The 18,339-nt window shown below is 34.2% G+C and overlaps 1 protein-coding gene across 1 annotated transcript in view; it reads left to right on the top strand.

The window, feature by feature from the left end:
- LOC101897649 (uncharacterized) overlaps window positions 1-18,339 on the top strand; it is a 180,774-nt gene that overhangs the window by 113,275 nt on the left and 49,160 nt on the right. The window contains exon 8 of the mRNA XM_059128147.1: window positions 5,372-6,157. Within this exon, the coding sequence (XP_058984130.1) occupies window positions 5,372-6,157 (786 nt within the window). The remainder of the gene's footprint in view (window positions 1-5,371; window positions 6,158-18,339) is intronic.

The raw sequence follows: 18,339 nt of genomic DNA on the forward strand, positions 1-18,339 counted from the left end.
CCATCATCAAAATACCGAATATCGGCAGGCATAAAATTTCACTATGGTTGAGAAAATATATAATTTTTTGGGTCTTAAATAATCTTTTTAATGAGAAAGACAAACCTAATGTACCGTTCATACTATGTGTAGTGGCATGGTAGAATAATACAGGTAGCAGTAAGTGTTGCTGTACAACGAATGTAACAGCACCAAATACATATTTGTTTTTGTACGTTATACAAGTACCAGAGTTATATGTCCAAAAATGTAAACAAAACAATTAATTTTCAATAAATTATTATAATTTCAAAAATATACATTTTTGGTATTTGTATTAATAAATTTAAAATGCTGAAGAATATTTTTTAAAATATATAATTTATCTTATCATTCGCTTGAATGTATAGTTGTTAGCTGCAGGCTGGTCTAAATCTCTCAACACAGCTATCAATCGCTACAAAATAGTGAAAAAATATATTTTTAAAATTGAAACCAAACTGCATATATACATAAAGTTTTCTACATTGTGCAATTTTAGGAAGTATGAAATAAACGAATATGTGGTTTTGCTATTCCTTAACAGTGAAAAGATTCCGCAAAAAAATTGTTTACATTGCCCAGCAGTGAAATTTTATGTTAAAAAAGTGTATACCTATTGTATATCAAGAAGTGGAGTTAAATCACAAAACGTCATATCAAATTTGACACTAGTATTACTATAGAGTCAAATCAGCTGGGGTTTTGCATTACGAAATATAAAATTAAAATTAGCATGTTTGATTGAAAAGATTATGGGGTGTAAAAAGTGATTATTCCGAATTGGTGGGAGTCGTCCGAATTAGTCCAGCAGTTTTTTTTTTTTTGAATTGTAAACGTAGCAATGGCACATGGCACAATAAAGACAAGGTAGGGCATAACAATCACCAGAATATATTTTTTTCTTTTGGTAGTCTATTAATGTCAAAACATGTATAACGTTTTTGTATTTGTATGTATTAGCTTCTTGGGATACAATACCTTTACTATTTGGGATGAAAAAGAATTGTGTTTATTGTATACCCAAAGTCTAGAGTTTTAATTTAATTCAGTTTATTTCATTAGAAAAGATTGTGATGTACAAGTTACAAGAGTAAACTATGAACTAACTACTAAAGAATACGGTATTGAGAATGTTAGTGAAAATAGGGTTGCCATCTGGCAGATAAAATAAAAGTGATGCCAATACCGAGTTTCCATATACAACATCTTTCGCCTCTAAGGAGGACATGGGCAAATTCCTCGTCAAGGACCAAGTATGAATACGCGTCAGTAATATTCAAATGGGCAAACACCGTTGAGCCTTTCATCCTGTTGAAAATATACTCCGCTTTCCGATTTGCCGATTTACGGTTGGTTTGTAGTTACCCGTAATACGTATACCTCCATTCTTCTTCGTCACTACATATGTAGTAGAAGTCCATTCTGAATACTTTACTCTTTCGTAAAATTCCGCCGCAATTTTAGCATCTATTTCTTTGGCATACGAATCCCGTAATGCGAATAGGATTTCTCGGGGTCTTGCAAATTTTGGCGTAGCATCTTGCTTTAATTGGACTTTAATAGGAGGACCTTTGAAATTACCGCTACATCACTGTATATATCTTTATGTTTGGCTAATAGCAGCTGTAGCCATTGCCGTTGATGTTCAGACAGTATGGGTTTTTACTGATATAGATGCTATCTTCTCTCCTGCCGCTGCTGGCAACTCCGTCCCCGCTGATGCTTTTATTGGGTCTTGGAACTATTCGGCAACATTTATTTCTCGAACAAAATGTGCGATCCACTCACAGTCAAAATCGACATCAACTACGTACAAGTTCAGCCTACGACTGGTTCTGCCCAAAGACACATTCACCACGGTACATCATATGCACGTAATCTTGTGCCCCGTATAACTTGACTGCTGGTGACTGCATTATGTTCTTTAAATTCTCCAAGCTAATAATACTACAAGGAGCACTAGTATCCAGTTCCATATCCACTTTCTTCCCGTCTATCTTCACTGTGACCATTTTCCGATCGAATGGCTCTTTTATTCTGACTGTTACAATCTGAGACGTATGTGCCTCCTCATCCTCATCTGACAACAACGACTTCTCTCTCTGCTTTGTATTTCACACTTGATTCCCTCTCTATTCGTTGTTTGACCATAGACAAATTAAGATATAGACAACGAAATGCTCTCACCGTTTATCTTCGAAAAAAATCGAATCAGCAGATGTCGTCTATATCGTTTCAGGGGTTTGAGTGGGAATATTGAAGTCACTCAATTCTAAAACGTTAAAAATAACAAAAACTGTAAGATATTTGTCAGTTAAAAATTGTTCCATAATAAAAGAAATGTGAAAAGTACGTGATGATATCAAAAAATTCCGGAATAATAAAGTGAAATTCTTGAAAAACGATAAAATGTGTTTTCGAAGTCGAGTGGGTTGAACGCGTAAATCAGCATGTTGACTATGCAAAACATGATGAGAGCCACCTGGATAAAAAGACAAAACTAACTTTTCGTTGTCTATATCTTAATTTGTCTATGGTTTGACCCTTAACTATGAAAAAACAACTTAATTCTTCACACAAAATTTTCTGAGCGAACATTCATATTTGTACCATAGACAAATAGAGGTATAGACTAAAAAGTTGTCTCATCTGTTATCTTCGAAAAAAGTGCTTCAATAGATGTCGTTCATGCTGTGAGATTAGTATAGTAGACTCACTCAATTCTCTCAAAATACAAAATATGGAATATTTGTATGATTCATTGTTATTTATCAATTAAAAACGAAAAAGTGACTTTGTTTACATTGACATTACCCAACTATGTCGTGAAATATAAAAATATATAACTTAAATAGCAGAAAAATGAATAAATTGTTTTCGAAGTCGAGTGACTTCACTAGCACTGAGTGACTTAACAGGCCCAAGATCAACCATAGTGACATCTGACGGAAGGGGTAAATTTTAAAATTTTTCAGTCTATACCTTTATTTGTCTATGTTTGTACATTGTTCAAATCAAATCACTCTCAGAACAACGAAAAAATATGTCCCATTCCTAACAAGTGAGAGCGTTTATTGAAAAAAATAAATTATGTAATTTAAAAATTAAAACTTGAAAAATTTTTGGGAAGACTGAAAATTATGAATGGAAACTACAATGCTGAATGGCGTATGTACTTTCAAACGAAAGTACATTTTTGAGTTTTGCCTTGTTAAGGCGAAGATCATATGTTTTATGATTTATGTGTTTGTTTTCTCTTTCGAGACGAGCTTAATGATCTGAAATTTGCAGTGAAAAGGAAAGCCAGATAGACACTATCACACACTCACCACTATGCGACGCGTTTCGCCGTTGGTTAAGCGGCTCATCAGGCATATTTGGTGTGGATGATGGCTTACAAGGGCCGTTCTCTGGAAAGTAGTATATATTTCGAACATATTGCAAATTAGCATATGCGAATTATACACTAGAAACTCTCCAGGTTCGACTCAAGTTCTATTGGCAGATCTTTTTCACAGCATGGATTTTTTGTCCACAACAACTACATTGCTTCCAATGCATACACTTGTTTTAGTGCTGCTTTAGGAAGACGGGTTAATGGCTCTGAACGTAGAGACGGCAACTTCTAGTTGGCTGCACACCGAGGTCCGCGGTTCAAATCCCACAGCCAGGCTCGGCTGAATTTTTGAGTTTTGCCTTGTTAAGGCGAAGATCATATGTTTTATGATTTATGTGTTTGTTTTCTCTTTCGAGACGAGCTTAATGATCTGAAATTTTCACTGCAAATTTCAGATCATTAAGCTCGTCTCGAAAGAGAAAACAAACACATAAATCATAAAACATAAAACATATGATCTTCGCCTTAACAAGGCAAAACTCAAAAATTCAGCCGAGCCTGGCTGTGGGATTTGAACCGCGGACCTCGGTGTGCAGCCAACTAGAAGTTGCCGTCTCTACGTTCAGAGCCATTAACCCGTCTTCCTAAAGCAGCACTAAAACAAGTGTATGCATTGGAAGCAATGTAGTTGTTGTGGACAAAAAATCCATCACTACAAAAACAAAAAAACTTTGCTGTGAAAAAGATCTGCCAATAGAACTTGAGTCGAACCTGGAGAGTCTCTAGTGTATAATTCGCATATGCTAATTTGCAATATGTTCGAAATATATACTACTTTCCAGAGAACGGCCCTTGTAAGCCATCATCCACACCAAATATGCCTGATGAGCCGCTTAACCAACGGCGAAACGCGTCGCATAGTGGTGAGTGTGTGATAGTGTCTATCTGGCTTTCCTTTTCACTGCAAATTTCAGATCATTAAGCTCGTCTCGAAAGAGAAAACAAACACAGAAAGTACATTTTGTTTTCTCTCTCATTCGAGGTACGCATTTGGTCCACGAGTTGAAATTTCCACAGAAAACTGCAAGCAAAAGAGGCATTATTTTCAAAATGTTTGTATCGGCAGAAAAAATGTTTGACATGTGTCTCTCCAGCAGAATTTAAAATTAGAAAAATATAAAAATATGTTCAAAATGTCAACATTTACACAAAAAGTTGAAAACATGAATGAAAATTGTAAAATTAATGATAGAAGAATACTTCGGAAGAAAAACAATAATTTCTTCTAGTCATATTAGTGAGAATTTCATGTATTTTTGAATAAATTCCCATTAAAATCAACAAAAAAAAAATGAAAAAAGAAATTATTTTACTATGAATTACGAATCGTGCCGTATGTACCTAATTCTGAGAGCGAACAACGTGATTGAAAGTGTAACGAGAACATAGCATAAGAAAGATTGTGATGTACAAGTTGCAAGACTAAACTATGAACTAACAACTAAAGAATACGGATTTGAGAATGTTAGTGAAAATAGGGTTGTCATCTAGCAGATAAAATAAAAGTGATATCAATATCGAGTTTACATATGCAACAGTGTTCGTATTAGAAACACGATATTGTGAAAAATCCTCGTCGCTTTCATTCATTTTTCACGAGTTTCTCTTAAATTGAGATATTGTGAGAAAAAGTCAAACATAAAAACAACTTGTTGCATTTGTTATTGATAAATTTGACTCTAGCTTCAGGGTTGTGTTATTCACATTTAATCATTCTGGCCTACCTTTTAATTACTGTACCATGTTGGAAACTAACATCTTTCTTATATATAAAGTCAGTTGTTATATATTTATTGTATTGTATTACAATATTTTTCTCCCATTGTGAATTCATGTTTTGGGAAAAAGAAAGAATATAAATATCAAAGGTTTGGCCGTAGAGAAACCATATGGGGACACCTTAACCTATAATGTGTAATCGTGCATGCATTTTATACTCTATGCCATTTTTAGATCGAGCTGAGGAAGGGAAAGTTTCAAGAATAAAACGTGGACACGTGGACTTGGAAGAAGCGTATTCGAAATATTATCAACGTATTAAGCAGAAATATCAGGACTTTGTAAAATATTTACTTGGATTTGATAATGGAGACCAACACAAGGATGTTCGCAATCCTTCGAAAAAAATTAAAATTCAAAATGGACGTTGGTATTACGCAACCAACAACACGGACCTTTTGCCGAGATACAAGACTACCCACAAGTCCAGGCAATTGATTAACGATATTAACGAATATGACGAATTGGAAAACAAGGCCCATGCATTAATACTACCTCAGCGCAAGATTATCAACGATTCCGCTAAATATACATCCACGACAAGAAACAATGATCCCTTTCTTTTAGGAAAAAATACTTACAATTATATCCTTGAGCCATCGTCGCTACGAAAGCCGAAATTGGGGAATATTTCAGATTACATTGAACAACTAAAATCACAGATGATTCGTAAAAGGGGAAAAAGGAATGCAAATGTGCCTATAGACTCCGAATCGGAATCAATCGATGAGTATAAAGAAGGGCGTAAAAGATTGCGTGGCCCTTGTGCAGATTTAGATTGGGACTCATTTGCAAATATCACAATAATTAGAGCTGGAAAGACATCTGGGAGAAACAGTATTGGGACAATATTAAGCTTGGAATGTAATGCGGGATTTCAGCTGAATATTAAAGGCCCGAATGCAACGGCAAGGTGTATACGTGGTTTTTGGAAGCCTGAAACACCGAAATGTATATCAGGTATTAAGGTCATATCGTATAATTTAGATGCATTTTTATTCCCCCCACCATAGTATGGAGAATATATTAAGTTTGTCATTCCGTTTGTAAAACTTCGAAATATACATTTTAGACCCCACAAAGTATATATATATTCTGATCAGCATAAAATTCTATGTGGATTTATCAATGTCCGTCCGTCTGTGGAAATCACTCTAGCTTCCGAACAAAATTAAGTAAGTTGATAAAAATTTACCCAAATGTGTATTATGTCTGTAACACTTTTGGTATTGAAATTTTGCTATTTAGGTCCACGTCTTCATAAAGCCCCCATATAACTGTACCCCCGATATTCGGTATTTTGATGATTTTAGCGACAATTTTTACCAGAATTGTTAAAAATTCGGTATTTGAAATTCGTAATAGATACTACAGCCTCAGAAAGGCTGCGAGCCATGTAGGTTCGTATAGCCCCCATATAACGGTACCCTCCGATACTCGGTATTTTAATGATTTAGCGACATTATTTACCGGAATTGTTTCAAATTTGGTATTTGAAGTTCGTAATGGATACTACACTCTCAGACAGGAAATGGGCCATGCAGATCCACATCTTCGTATAGCCCATAATATAACTGTACCCCCGATATTCGATATTTTGATGATTTTAGCGACATTATTTACCGGAATTGTTTCAAATTTGGTATTTGAAGTTCGTAATGGATACTACAGCCTAAGACAGAAAATGAGCCATGTGGGTCCACGTCTTCGTATAGCCTCCATATAACGGTACCACCGATATTCTGTATTTGGATGATTTTAGCGACATTATTTAGCTGAATTGTTTCAAATTTTGTATTTAAAGTTCGCAATGGATACTACTGCCTATGCCAGAAATTTGTCTGTGCAGGTCCACCTATGGTACCTCCCTATATTCGGTATTTTATTTATTTTAGCTACATTATAAACAGATTTTTTTCAGGTTTAGCATTTGAATATTATAATAGCTTATGACAAAAGTTGCCTATGCAGGTCCACGTCGTCGTATAGACCCTAGTATACGGCTACATTCGGAATCTTTAAAATTTTAATAGAATTTGTAATGGATTTTATTTATTTATTTTTTTTTTTTTTTGAAAATTGCCAAGTTTGTACCTAATGGTGGAGGGTATTCAAAGTTCGGCCCAGCCGAACTTAAAACTTTTTTACTTGTTATAATTGAACAACACGACAAATCTATACATTGACTATATAATTGACATCTGCATAATCATAGTGTTTTCAGGCACTGGTGAAAAATTCGTCAACTTGTACTTGATATCGATGTTTCTATTTTATACCCTCCACCATGGTATGGAGGGTATATTTAGTTTGTCATTCCGTTTGTAACACCTCTAAATATACACTATAGACCCCACAAAGCATATATATATTTTTAATCAGCATAAAATTCTATGTCGATTTAGCAATGTCCGTCCGTCTATTCATCTGTTAAAATCACTCTAGCTTCCGAACGAAATGAAGTAGGTGAATAAAATTTTACTCAAATGTGTATTATGTCTGCAGGACTTTTGGTATTGAAAATGGGCCATGTAGGTCCAGGTCTTCGTATAGCCCCCATATAACGGTAACTCCCGAAATGCGGTATTTTGATGATTTTAGCGACATATTTACCGGAATTGTTTCAAAATTGGTATTTGAAGTTCGTAACAGATACTCCGGTTTAAGACAGAAAATGGGCCATATCGGTCTACGTCTTCGAATACCCCCTATATAACAGTACCTCCCGATATTCGGTATTTTTGTGATTTTAGCGACATTATTTGCCGGAATTGTTGTAAATTTCGCATTTGATGTTCGTAATGAATACTACAGCCTATTACAGAAAATTGTCTGTGCAGGTCCACGTCTTCGAATAGCCCCCATATAACGGATACTCGATATTTGTATGATTTTAGCGGCATTATTTACCGGAATTATTTCACATTTTGCATTCGAAGTAATGAATTCTTCAGCCTATGCCAGAAAATTGTCTATGCAGGTCCACGTTTTATAACCTCCATGGTATATATTTTTGATGATTTTATATACATTATAAACAGATTTTTTTTCAAGTTTCTCATTTGAATATTGTAATAGCTTGTGACAAAAGTTGCCTATGCAGGGCCACGTTTTATATATATACGCCGTTCAACATTATACACTCCATTCATAATTTTAAATTCTCCTAAAAAATTTTTGAATTTCATTAAATTTTCTATTTTGCAGTTTGAAGTGCCATAATTGTGTTGTTAGGGATGGCATACATATTATCGGCGCTTAGAGAGTGATATAAATTGAAAATTTTTAAAAATAAGTGTTTGTTATGGCACTTTTGTGTGGGAAATTATGTGGTTATTCTATACTTATGCTCGAACAACGAATAGAGAGCAAACCAAGTGTAGGGAAAACGCCACATAACAAAATTTGTTCGTAATATCATGTTCTTATTGCAATTTTTTAATATGAGATACACAAAAAATTATTGCATCATTAATTTCACACATTTAATTCAGTTTTTAATTTTTTTCTGAAAAATTTGACATTAAAAATAAGTTGTTGTTCGCTCAGAAAATTTTGTATGGGGAATTAATAATTAAGGGTTGAACGATGAATCACCTTCCATTGGCAACACATATTTTACAGTAGTCGATAGTTTGTGTTTTATTTCATTTCACTGTATTACATCAATCTTTGCCTGCTTTATTACATAAAGTCCTCTGGCTGTTTTTATCACGTAACTACCGAAAAATTAGGTCTCATTGACAAAGTTTGGCACATACGTATTTTTCATCCATAACTCGAAACATCTCATGAATAAGAAACTGTAAGTACATGCGTAAATGGCCATGTCGGTCCAATATTCGGATTCCAATTTTTTTTTTTAAATTCACATTTAAAGTTCGTAATGGGTTTTAAAGCCTATGACGAAAAACTGCGTATGCAGGTCCTCGTCTTCGTTTCATTCATTTCATTTAAACGACATTTTTCGACGAGATTTTTTTTAAAGTTTTTTAAGTTCCTTCCAAATGGTGGATGGTATTAACAGTTCGTTCCAGCCGAACTTGGGTTCTTCTTTACTTGTTGGCATTTGGTTTTAAATGGAACTTCATCGATCACTAAATCTTGATACTCTTATTTTTAAAGGTTTGTTTGCTCGTGGTAAACTATAGTGCATTGATTATCAGCGAGACATTTCCTCTTTACTAAGACGCCCATAACATAAACAATTTAATTTCTTCAGTACTTGAAATAAGTCCAAAAAACGTTGTTTGAACCTCGATTTTCCGGGCTTCTATATACTGGTTATATCTTTTAACCGGTCTGCTGTTTTTTTACCTCTATTAACTGTGATTTACATCTAATAGCTGTGCTTCAATAATGCTCCTTCTGAAAACCATGCTCTATTAAAAATATATCCATTTGAAATGTTTATCTTATTAAGGCGATGGTAATTTGTTGATGGATGTTCGATTATATTCTCTTTTGAATTGAGCTTTTAGTGACCTAAGGATATGCAGGACGAGCCCAGCTGAGATTAGAATCCATGTTCTCGCCAACGGAAAGTGTTGCTGGCGTCTAAACGTTGTAATATACAACCGAATTTTAAAAACTTCCGAACTGGAAAAGTATGTACATGCATTAAATAAGCATTTGAAACTGGTTTCTACGGTCAGACTATATACGTACTTGGTATTTGTGTACGCATATATGGAACATTCCAAAATTTTCGTCTAGAAATTAAAATAGTATCTAGCAACGGCGAAATACGTCGCCTGATTGAAGCGTGGGACTTCGATAGTTTCCAATTTTCAATGTCATCTGCTTGGGTCATTAAAAACTCAACTCGAAAGAGAAAATTATAAAAATATTTCCGTACGTTTGCTATCAGCTTAATAAGAATGAAGGAAACAATATTTTGAAGTGAAAATTACTTTTAGAAGTGAAATTATGAAAACCCAAATTTGATTTCAAAGCATATGAGTCTGGTATATGAATAATTTCAGGTGAGTTGACTAAATTTAACGACTCTTTCGCTTCATATTACATCTGATTATGAATTTCAAGCGAAATTAAAACTGTAAAGGTGAATTTTAATAAAAAAAAAAAACTAAACATTAATTCGGAATTCGCCAGATTTACCGAGAGGGCGGAGGACTGCCATTAAGTGCCACCCCGACTTCAATGCCAAGAGTAAAAGACTAATGGGGATTCCAAATGATTTGACGGAGGAAAACTCCAAAGACCCTGAATCTCACCTTAGAAGCATGCAGTGTTCTATTGTTTTTTTTTTTTTTTCTTCAAAATAAGAGTAGTTCGGAATGAACGACATAAAATAAAGTTCTCGAACAAGGAATAAAGTGGAAATGCAACCCAAAAAATATATTTATTTAAAAGCTGTAATTTAACTTATTTAAATTAAAACACACAAACTATGTTTGGTATCAACAATTGGTATTAACAAAACACAATACAAATATCAAAATTAATGAACTTAAGAAACAATCTCAATCAACCGAGTTTTCGACATTCTATTTAACCTCTGTCCGGAGAGAACCCTTTCTAGAGTTTTAAACCACATTTTCACTCGGACGTAATATCCAATGTAAGAACTTCGGAAGGCAAGTTTCTTTTTATAGAATGGAAGATTTGTCAATATTTGTCGTAGATCCCATAATATATATAAAAAGTGTGATTTTTAAGAGCTATGGGGAAGTTTAAAAAAAAAAAAACAAACAAAAAATCAGAGCAAGTAAAAATACCCTCCACCTTTGGGTAAAGAAAACATTTTTATATAAAAGTATCTGAATTCAAACGTGTTTCACTTTAAACAACAAATACCAGTAAGACCGTTTGGATAATGTTGTTAAATTTTTCAAAAAACAATAATGTGGGTGAGACCGTTGTATGTGGATCAATGATTGTCATCTACGAAATCTTCTTAAATACCAAATTTGAAACAATTTCGTTGGTAAATTTGACTAGGATTATGAAAATACCAAATATCGGTGGGTATCGTTATATGTGCGCTATAGGAAAACGTGGACCTAAATATTCAATGTTCTGCCGCTGGAGCAAAACGCCCAGGGAGGTACTTGCGGTATGGGGGGCTATACAAAACCGTAAACCTATACACACATTCGCTTAGTCGGTATTCGATATTATGATTATTATATCCACATTTTGCATGGAATTGTTTCAAATTGTGTATCTCAAACTCACGAATGAAATACTATAACAGTATTCTGAGGGCTCAAAGGTTGTCTGCAACTCCCCTTGCCTTCCTAGTCTTAAGATTTTCCCTATAACTCTCCTTGGGGCCTACGTTCGCACAGCTCGTACCATAGGCAGCTTTTCCAAGTCATTTCTCTACAACTCTCTCAGTCCCAATTTCTGTTAGAGATTTCCTGGAAGCATCGGTGCTTTCAGCCACCTCGGTGCATTGCGACTTTGTTTTTATATTGTCACTCTCTTGCTAGCTACAGAACTAACCGCTGAAAAAAAGTAATCTGCCAACTCAGGTTGACAAACTCTCACAACATCCCAATAAACAGTAATTTATTCGTCGGAGTTGTAGGTGTACAACCTGTTTTTTTATTAAATATGTATATGTATAAATATGTATGTGAAATCATGTCATATATTTGGTATTTTTAAGATTTTAATATAACTTTTCAACGGATTTTATTTTTTTTTAATTTACATATTCGTTTCAAATGTTGGAGATTATTCAAAGTCCGAACTTTCTGCCTTTTTACTTGTTAACAGGTAATTTTTTCTAATTTTTTTCCACTCTATAACTTTAAATACAGATTTACCCTTTAAATGTCTTGGTTCCAATCTAATGCCCGCTTAAACAAAATATGGCATCAACATTATTTTGAGTGATGCCGCGTGCACTTCCTCTCGAATTGGTCTAACCAATGACGAGAAGCGACTTTCTGTTCCAAATCAATCCATATTTTGATCTGTAAAGAAACTAAAGGTAGTCAATACAATATTGCAGCCGATAATTGGGTTTCTTTGACACAATTTGTGAAGGAACTAAGAGAAAGACAGCTATCCTACTTTGGTGGTTTAAAAAAGGTTAGAAGCGAAATTCCATTTTGTTTTTGAATGATGTCATTTCATTATATTTTACATTCCATTTTTAACCCCTCTAAAAATGCATCGTCGGCCTCGTCTGTCTGTTGAAATCACGATACAGTCGACAATATTTGACGTAGAGCTTTGAAATTTGGCACAATAGTTTGTATTGTGTCTAGAATGAAAATGAGACACATCGTCCACGTTTTATGACAGCCCCCATATAACCTTATCTCCCAAAATTCTATATTTTGATAATAGTAGCCACGGAATTTGGAGATGATAACTCTTATGATATTCTTGAAGATATAAAACGCGGTGGTTATTTATTTTTTATACAGGTTTTATTAATAAGAGAACAAACTTGAAAAATGTACACGAAGGAGAATCAAATTTGAAGTATGTAAAAATATTTTCTACAAAAATAATTATTCAACAAAAAATGGAAACGTATCTGATTTAAACATTACAAAAATTACTGAGTTGTTTAAAAAAATTGAAATATTCATAGTGTCACAAAACTCCCTCTCAATCGTCTCGAAATTTTATGAATTTGCTTGTATTCAATGATTTTGTAAACATGTGTGCTACTTGCGACTCTGTTGATGTATGTTGAAGCTTTATGATTCCATTGGCTATGTAATTTCGTATATTGTGATGATCTTTTGCTGCCAGAATTTTGTGCTATGACGATACATCCTCTGTTATCCTCATAAATTATAACAGATTTATTCTCATTTAGAACGTTCAAATTTATAAGAATTCCTCTAATCCAAATATCTTCCTAAATAGCATAACTGAGGGCTATGTATTCCGCTTCGCTTGATGAGATTGCAACTTCAGTCTGTTTCTTACTTCTCCATAATACAGGGCAACAAAACCCCTTGAAAATAAACCAGCTTACAGAATTGCGGTCTATGCTATCTGAAGCCCAATCGACATCTACGAACCCAATAAGCTCTCCATCACTAATCTTCGTTCCCAAGTAATAATGTAGGGGTCCACAATCGGACATTTTGAATGATGCACGTAGATCCGATTTTACCTTCTCTATTGCCACATATCGTAGCAAGTACAAAACCGAATTTCTTTGAAACATTGTATAAACACACGGATCATGTAAAGATTTCTTAAAATCAAACTGGAGCAAGAAATCATTAAATTTTTCGTTCCAGCATCTTGGGGTTTATTAAGTCCATAAAGCGATTTTCGTAACTTATATACGTGACTCTTAGGAGCGTCAGGAACTTTCAAGTAAATATGTTCTTTTAAATTCCTGCATAGAAATGCAGCTTTTACATCAAGCTGGTGCAAATGTTTCTTAACGCTCACCGCTATTATTTTCCGAATTGCACTAAGTTTCGCGACCGGTGAATAGGTCTCTTCATAGTCAATTCCGGCTCTCTGAAGAAAACCTTTCGCTACTAGTCGGGGTTTGTATCGGACTGGATTAGCATTTGCATCCTCCTTGATGATTGGCTGGGCGTGGAACCAATTCCCAAACACGATTTTCTTCATTGGGATCAAGCTCTTCCTTCACAGCTGTCATCTAATCATCTTTAAAAAATACTTCATTATTTCGTCATATATTTTAGGCTCCACTATACAATGGGAAATTGCAAAATTGGCATTTTCTGTTATACAACCTATTAATCTCGCCCTTAATCTTCCGCTTCTTCTTGGCTCCAATGAAACAACTTCACAGTATGTTGGTTCGAATCGATATTGGTCCACATATATCACTGTAGATTCTTTCGAGAATGCGACTTGACTTTGGAGCACTATCTTTAAAACGACAACATTGCTTACTCTGAACACTTACATTCCATATGCCTACAGGCTTAACATTTTTCAAACCATCAACCATTTTATGTCGAACCGTTTCTTCCAGACAATTGTCACTAGGGTGACTCATTCTTGAGTGGCATAATTCTTCCAAATTAGCTGTACTTAAGCTTGCAGTTGCACTATCTTCAATTCTTATTTGCAATTCGTAAAAACTCCCTTTCTTGGGAGCTGTCATAATGACCTTTCCATCCCTTTTCCAAAGAGCAATAATTTTAGAAAATTCAAAGCATATTCCGCATGTGTTAGCTTTGGCATAGACAGCAAGTTATCCCGAAGTCCTTTAACATATAGGACACCTTTCATTGTGATTGGTGTATTTTTCCAAGATCCTTTGACTGTACCTTTCTTGTAAGCTAAAAGATTTTCGGTGTCTTTCGCAACATTTATGGTAATGAGTTCATTCAAAATGTGATCCATCGCTTCAGAATCTATTTTGAGTACTAAATCTTCAGACTTATGGGGACCGCTGACATGAAACAAATTGACTTTGAAGCTGACTGTATTACCTTTTTAATTTTACAAACGAACGCGGCAATTCTTTTGTTTATGGCCATTTTTCTTTCTGCGGAAACACACACCAAGAGATCCATAATTCCTTTTGATGATCTTCACAGAATGACATTCTGAGTCGATTTATTAAACGTTAATTTTGCAAACAAAGCACAGGTCGCATTTACTGTCTGATTAAGCGAAATTACCACAAATCACTTATTTGGTCTTAGACCAATTGTTACTGTAACAGGTAGTAGAACTGAATACAAAAATTTTTATAAGTTTCATTTTGTTATATTTTGTTTTCAGTTTCACATATAATAATTTACTACTTGTAAAAGAGTAGTAGTGTATTAAAGCAATTTGTCCTCATCTTCTAGTTTTGAATGTGTATGACTAAATAAGCGAGGAGAACAGAATATGTACATTTTTTTTGCCTCCATGGCTTATTTTTTTAGCATTATGGATGGAGTTTCTTACAACTTGTGGTGGTGGTCAGTTCTTTATTTTTCGAAAGGCCAATGTTTTGAGAATAGAATCCAATCTCTCTCTTCGATTGTCAACTCTATTTTCTATTCGGCTCGACTGGAGCAATGTTTAGTGAGAAAGGAATACAACAGCTTCGCATGAGTGTAGATTCAATTCTTTGTATTTGGCTCGAAGTACCAAATATAAAATATGAGAAAAGAAAGAACAACCTTATTCTTTGGATGTGGTTTCAATTCTAATTTTTTTTAAAAAAATATGTTCCTTAAGCACTACTGAAATTAATCTAACTTTACCTAATCGCAGCCACACATTTATTCTATCTATTCTAATATTGAGTGGAAAACATTGCAGTGCTGTTTGACAGTTCCGTCAAGTGGTCTTCTACATCTTTATAGCTGGATTTTTCCTAGCGCCTCAACCGCACTCAAAAGAAGGTACAAAGTATTTTGTACACACCACAAAGTATATATATTCTTGATCAGCATAAAATTCTATGTCGATTTAGCGATGACCGTCCGTCTGTGAAAATCACTCTAGCTTCCGAACGAAATGAAGTAGGTTACAAGATTGTTACTCAAATGTATATCTGCAGAACTTTTGGTATTAAAAATCGGCCACGTTATTCACCGGAAATGTTTCAAATGTGTTATTTGAAGTTCAAAATGGATACTATAGCCTATGACAGAAGACTGTCCGTGCAGTTACAAGCCTTCGCACAGCCCCCATATAACGCCACCTCCCGATATTCGTTTTTTTTTTTTTTTTTTGATAATTTTAGCGATATTAGTCACCGGACATATTTCAAATTTGGTATTTTATGTTCGTAGAGGATACTACAGCCTAAGACAGAAAATTGTTTATTGTAGACCCACATCTTTGTATAGCCACCATCTAACGGTACATCCCAATATTCGGTACTTTGATGATTTTAGCGACACAGATTTTTTTAATTGCCAAATTCGTTCCAAATGGTGGAGGGTATTCAAAGTTCGGCCCGGCCGAACTTATTGCTTTTTTTCTAGTTACAACTGATTTAATTTGAATATTTAATAAACAGTTTTAATATAATTGAAAGGAATACACGGACACAACACTATCCTACCATGATTTTATTATACTATGATTTGAATGAACATGCATACATACAAAAATTCCAAAAAATAATTCTGGCAAGCCACTTATTCCTCAACACCTGGTCTTTTGTTTCCCTTCTCTGAAAAAAATTATACTCGATACTACATTTCCTTTATGCATCTTTTTCCCTCTCTCTCTCTATTTCTCCCGGTTAAATAAACGTATGTTTCCCCACAGTTTGATCAAACAATTTCATGGGGAAAATATAATTCGCAAGTTTTCCATAGGAGTGTTTGACACGGTTTGAAAAAACTAGATTTATCAAATATTTGACTGTAATGCGAACATCAAATCAACTATGTATGAATTTTACATCTGTTTTACCATAAAAATTATATTATGTTGAAGAATTCTAGGCGCTATTATGTAATTCCACTTAATTTGAAAAGTCTTTAACTCAATTTCTGGATGAAACAGAGGCAATGCGTTGAAATTGACGACTTGCGAATCTTCAACTCTTTTCACTCCTGAATGTCATTAGCTTTGTCACCAGACCATAATAATAATACGCAAAATAAATAAAAATAGGTAAAAAACTTTTTAAGTTAAAAGATTTTATGTTAAACATACATTGCAATGTTTAAGATAAATGTACTAAAAACCAAAAAATAATAAAAAATAGAAACAGTCGGGGGAATTATAAACATATGCATAGACTTGACTAAAATAAAACCGTGGGGCACGTCAATTCTCTGCAATATGCATATGCAATTGAAGTGCCCCTCGGTTTTATTTTGATCAAGTCTATTCTTGTCATGCCCTTTTATTTGATACCCATATTGGTGGAATTGATAAAAACTTTTTATCAGCCATTTTGTAGCGGCCGCCATCTTGGATTTCAATTTTTTATATTATATTGCATTCAGCTTTTTGAGCCCTTTCATTTGATACTCATATTGATGGGATTGATAAAACCTGCATTATCCGCCATTTAGTAGCGGCCGCCATCTTGGATTTAAATGATAATGAACAAACATAATTGTATTGTCACCAAAATCCAAAGTGTATTCAAAATTTCAGATTAATCGGTTGTCAGGAAGATGGTGAAATTTGAATTACTAAATTTGACCCAAGAATAAATAATAAAACAAACAGGATGAGCTAAATAAAACCTTTTAAAAAGAGTCCATACATGAAGGAATTAGATTACTGGTGCTTATTTTGCATCTCGAGAGTTCGAACGAGAATTTAGACTATTTACTGAAATCCACAAAAACCTCCGTTACAAGTTTCAATATCAATAGCTCACTTGGAAGTTGAATCTAACGGGAGCTCCATACATGGGTGTTGTCTGTCGAAAGCTTAAAATATCATTGAAAAATTAATATGAATATTAAATTTATATTTATAGAATGCTATTTATATAAAGCTACCCCCAATATACAATTATTTTCTTTTGGTGCCCCTATTATGTCAAAACATATACACATTTGGCGTATGTGCGTGCATTTTTTGAATAAAAAATACAATAATTTGAAATTATTTCAAATTCGGTTGCAAAATAAATACATACTTTCGATTTTAATGGGCCACACATTGTACAATATTGGGATAAAACTGTATTATCCTACTATTTACTATTCAACCTTTTGGAATAACCCCGAAATTCCATTATTGTTTCGCGGGTTTTCCCCAAATAAAAACATTTTGTTATAAAATGAAAAATAAACAAAATCAACTGTTGCATATTTAAAGTCTATTTGACACTATAGGACTCCAGCACAGAGTTGCATTATTCTAGTTTCTTTGAAGTTGAGCAAACTTTCTTATTGAGCCATTATTCATAGAGTTTTAAACAATTCTGACAAGAAAGCTTGTTTAAATTCCCGTCTTCTCTGTTATGTGGAAGATAATATTGATAATACGGTTGCCGTTACGCCTGGACATTTTCTTGTAAAGTTTCCAATGCTTGGATATCTTGAACCGATATCGAAATTTGAGCGTGCTGTCTAAACAATTCTGCCATCGATATAACTGGAAATTTCTGCAAAGTGGTATTTAAAGGGATGATCATTTGGGGATACTCATTTATGTCGACCATAACCAATAATACTATTGAATTTTCGTTCAGTGTTGGCGATGACAAATTCTAACGAGTCAATCTGCGCAGATCC

The sequence above is a fragment of the Musca domestica genome, unplaced genomic scaffold, assembly GCF_030504385.1.
Source record: "Musca domestica strain aabys unplaced genomic scaffold, Musca_domestica.polishedcontigs.V.1.1 5, whole genome shotgun sequence".
NCBI classification, from domain to species: Eukaryota; Metazoa; Arthropoda; class Insecta; order Diptera; family Muscidae; genus Musca; species Musca domestica.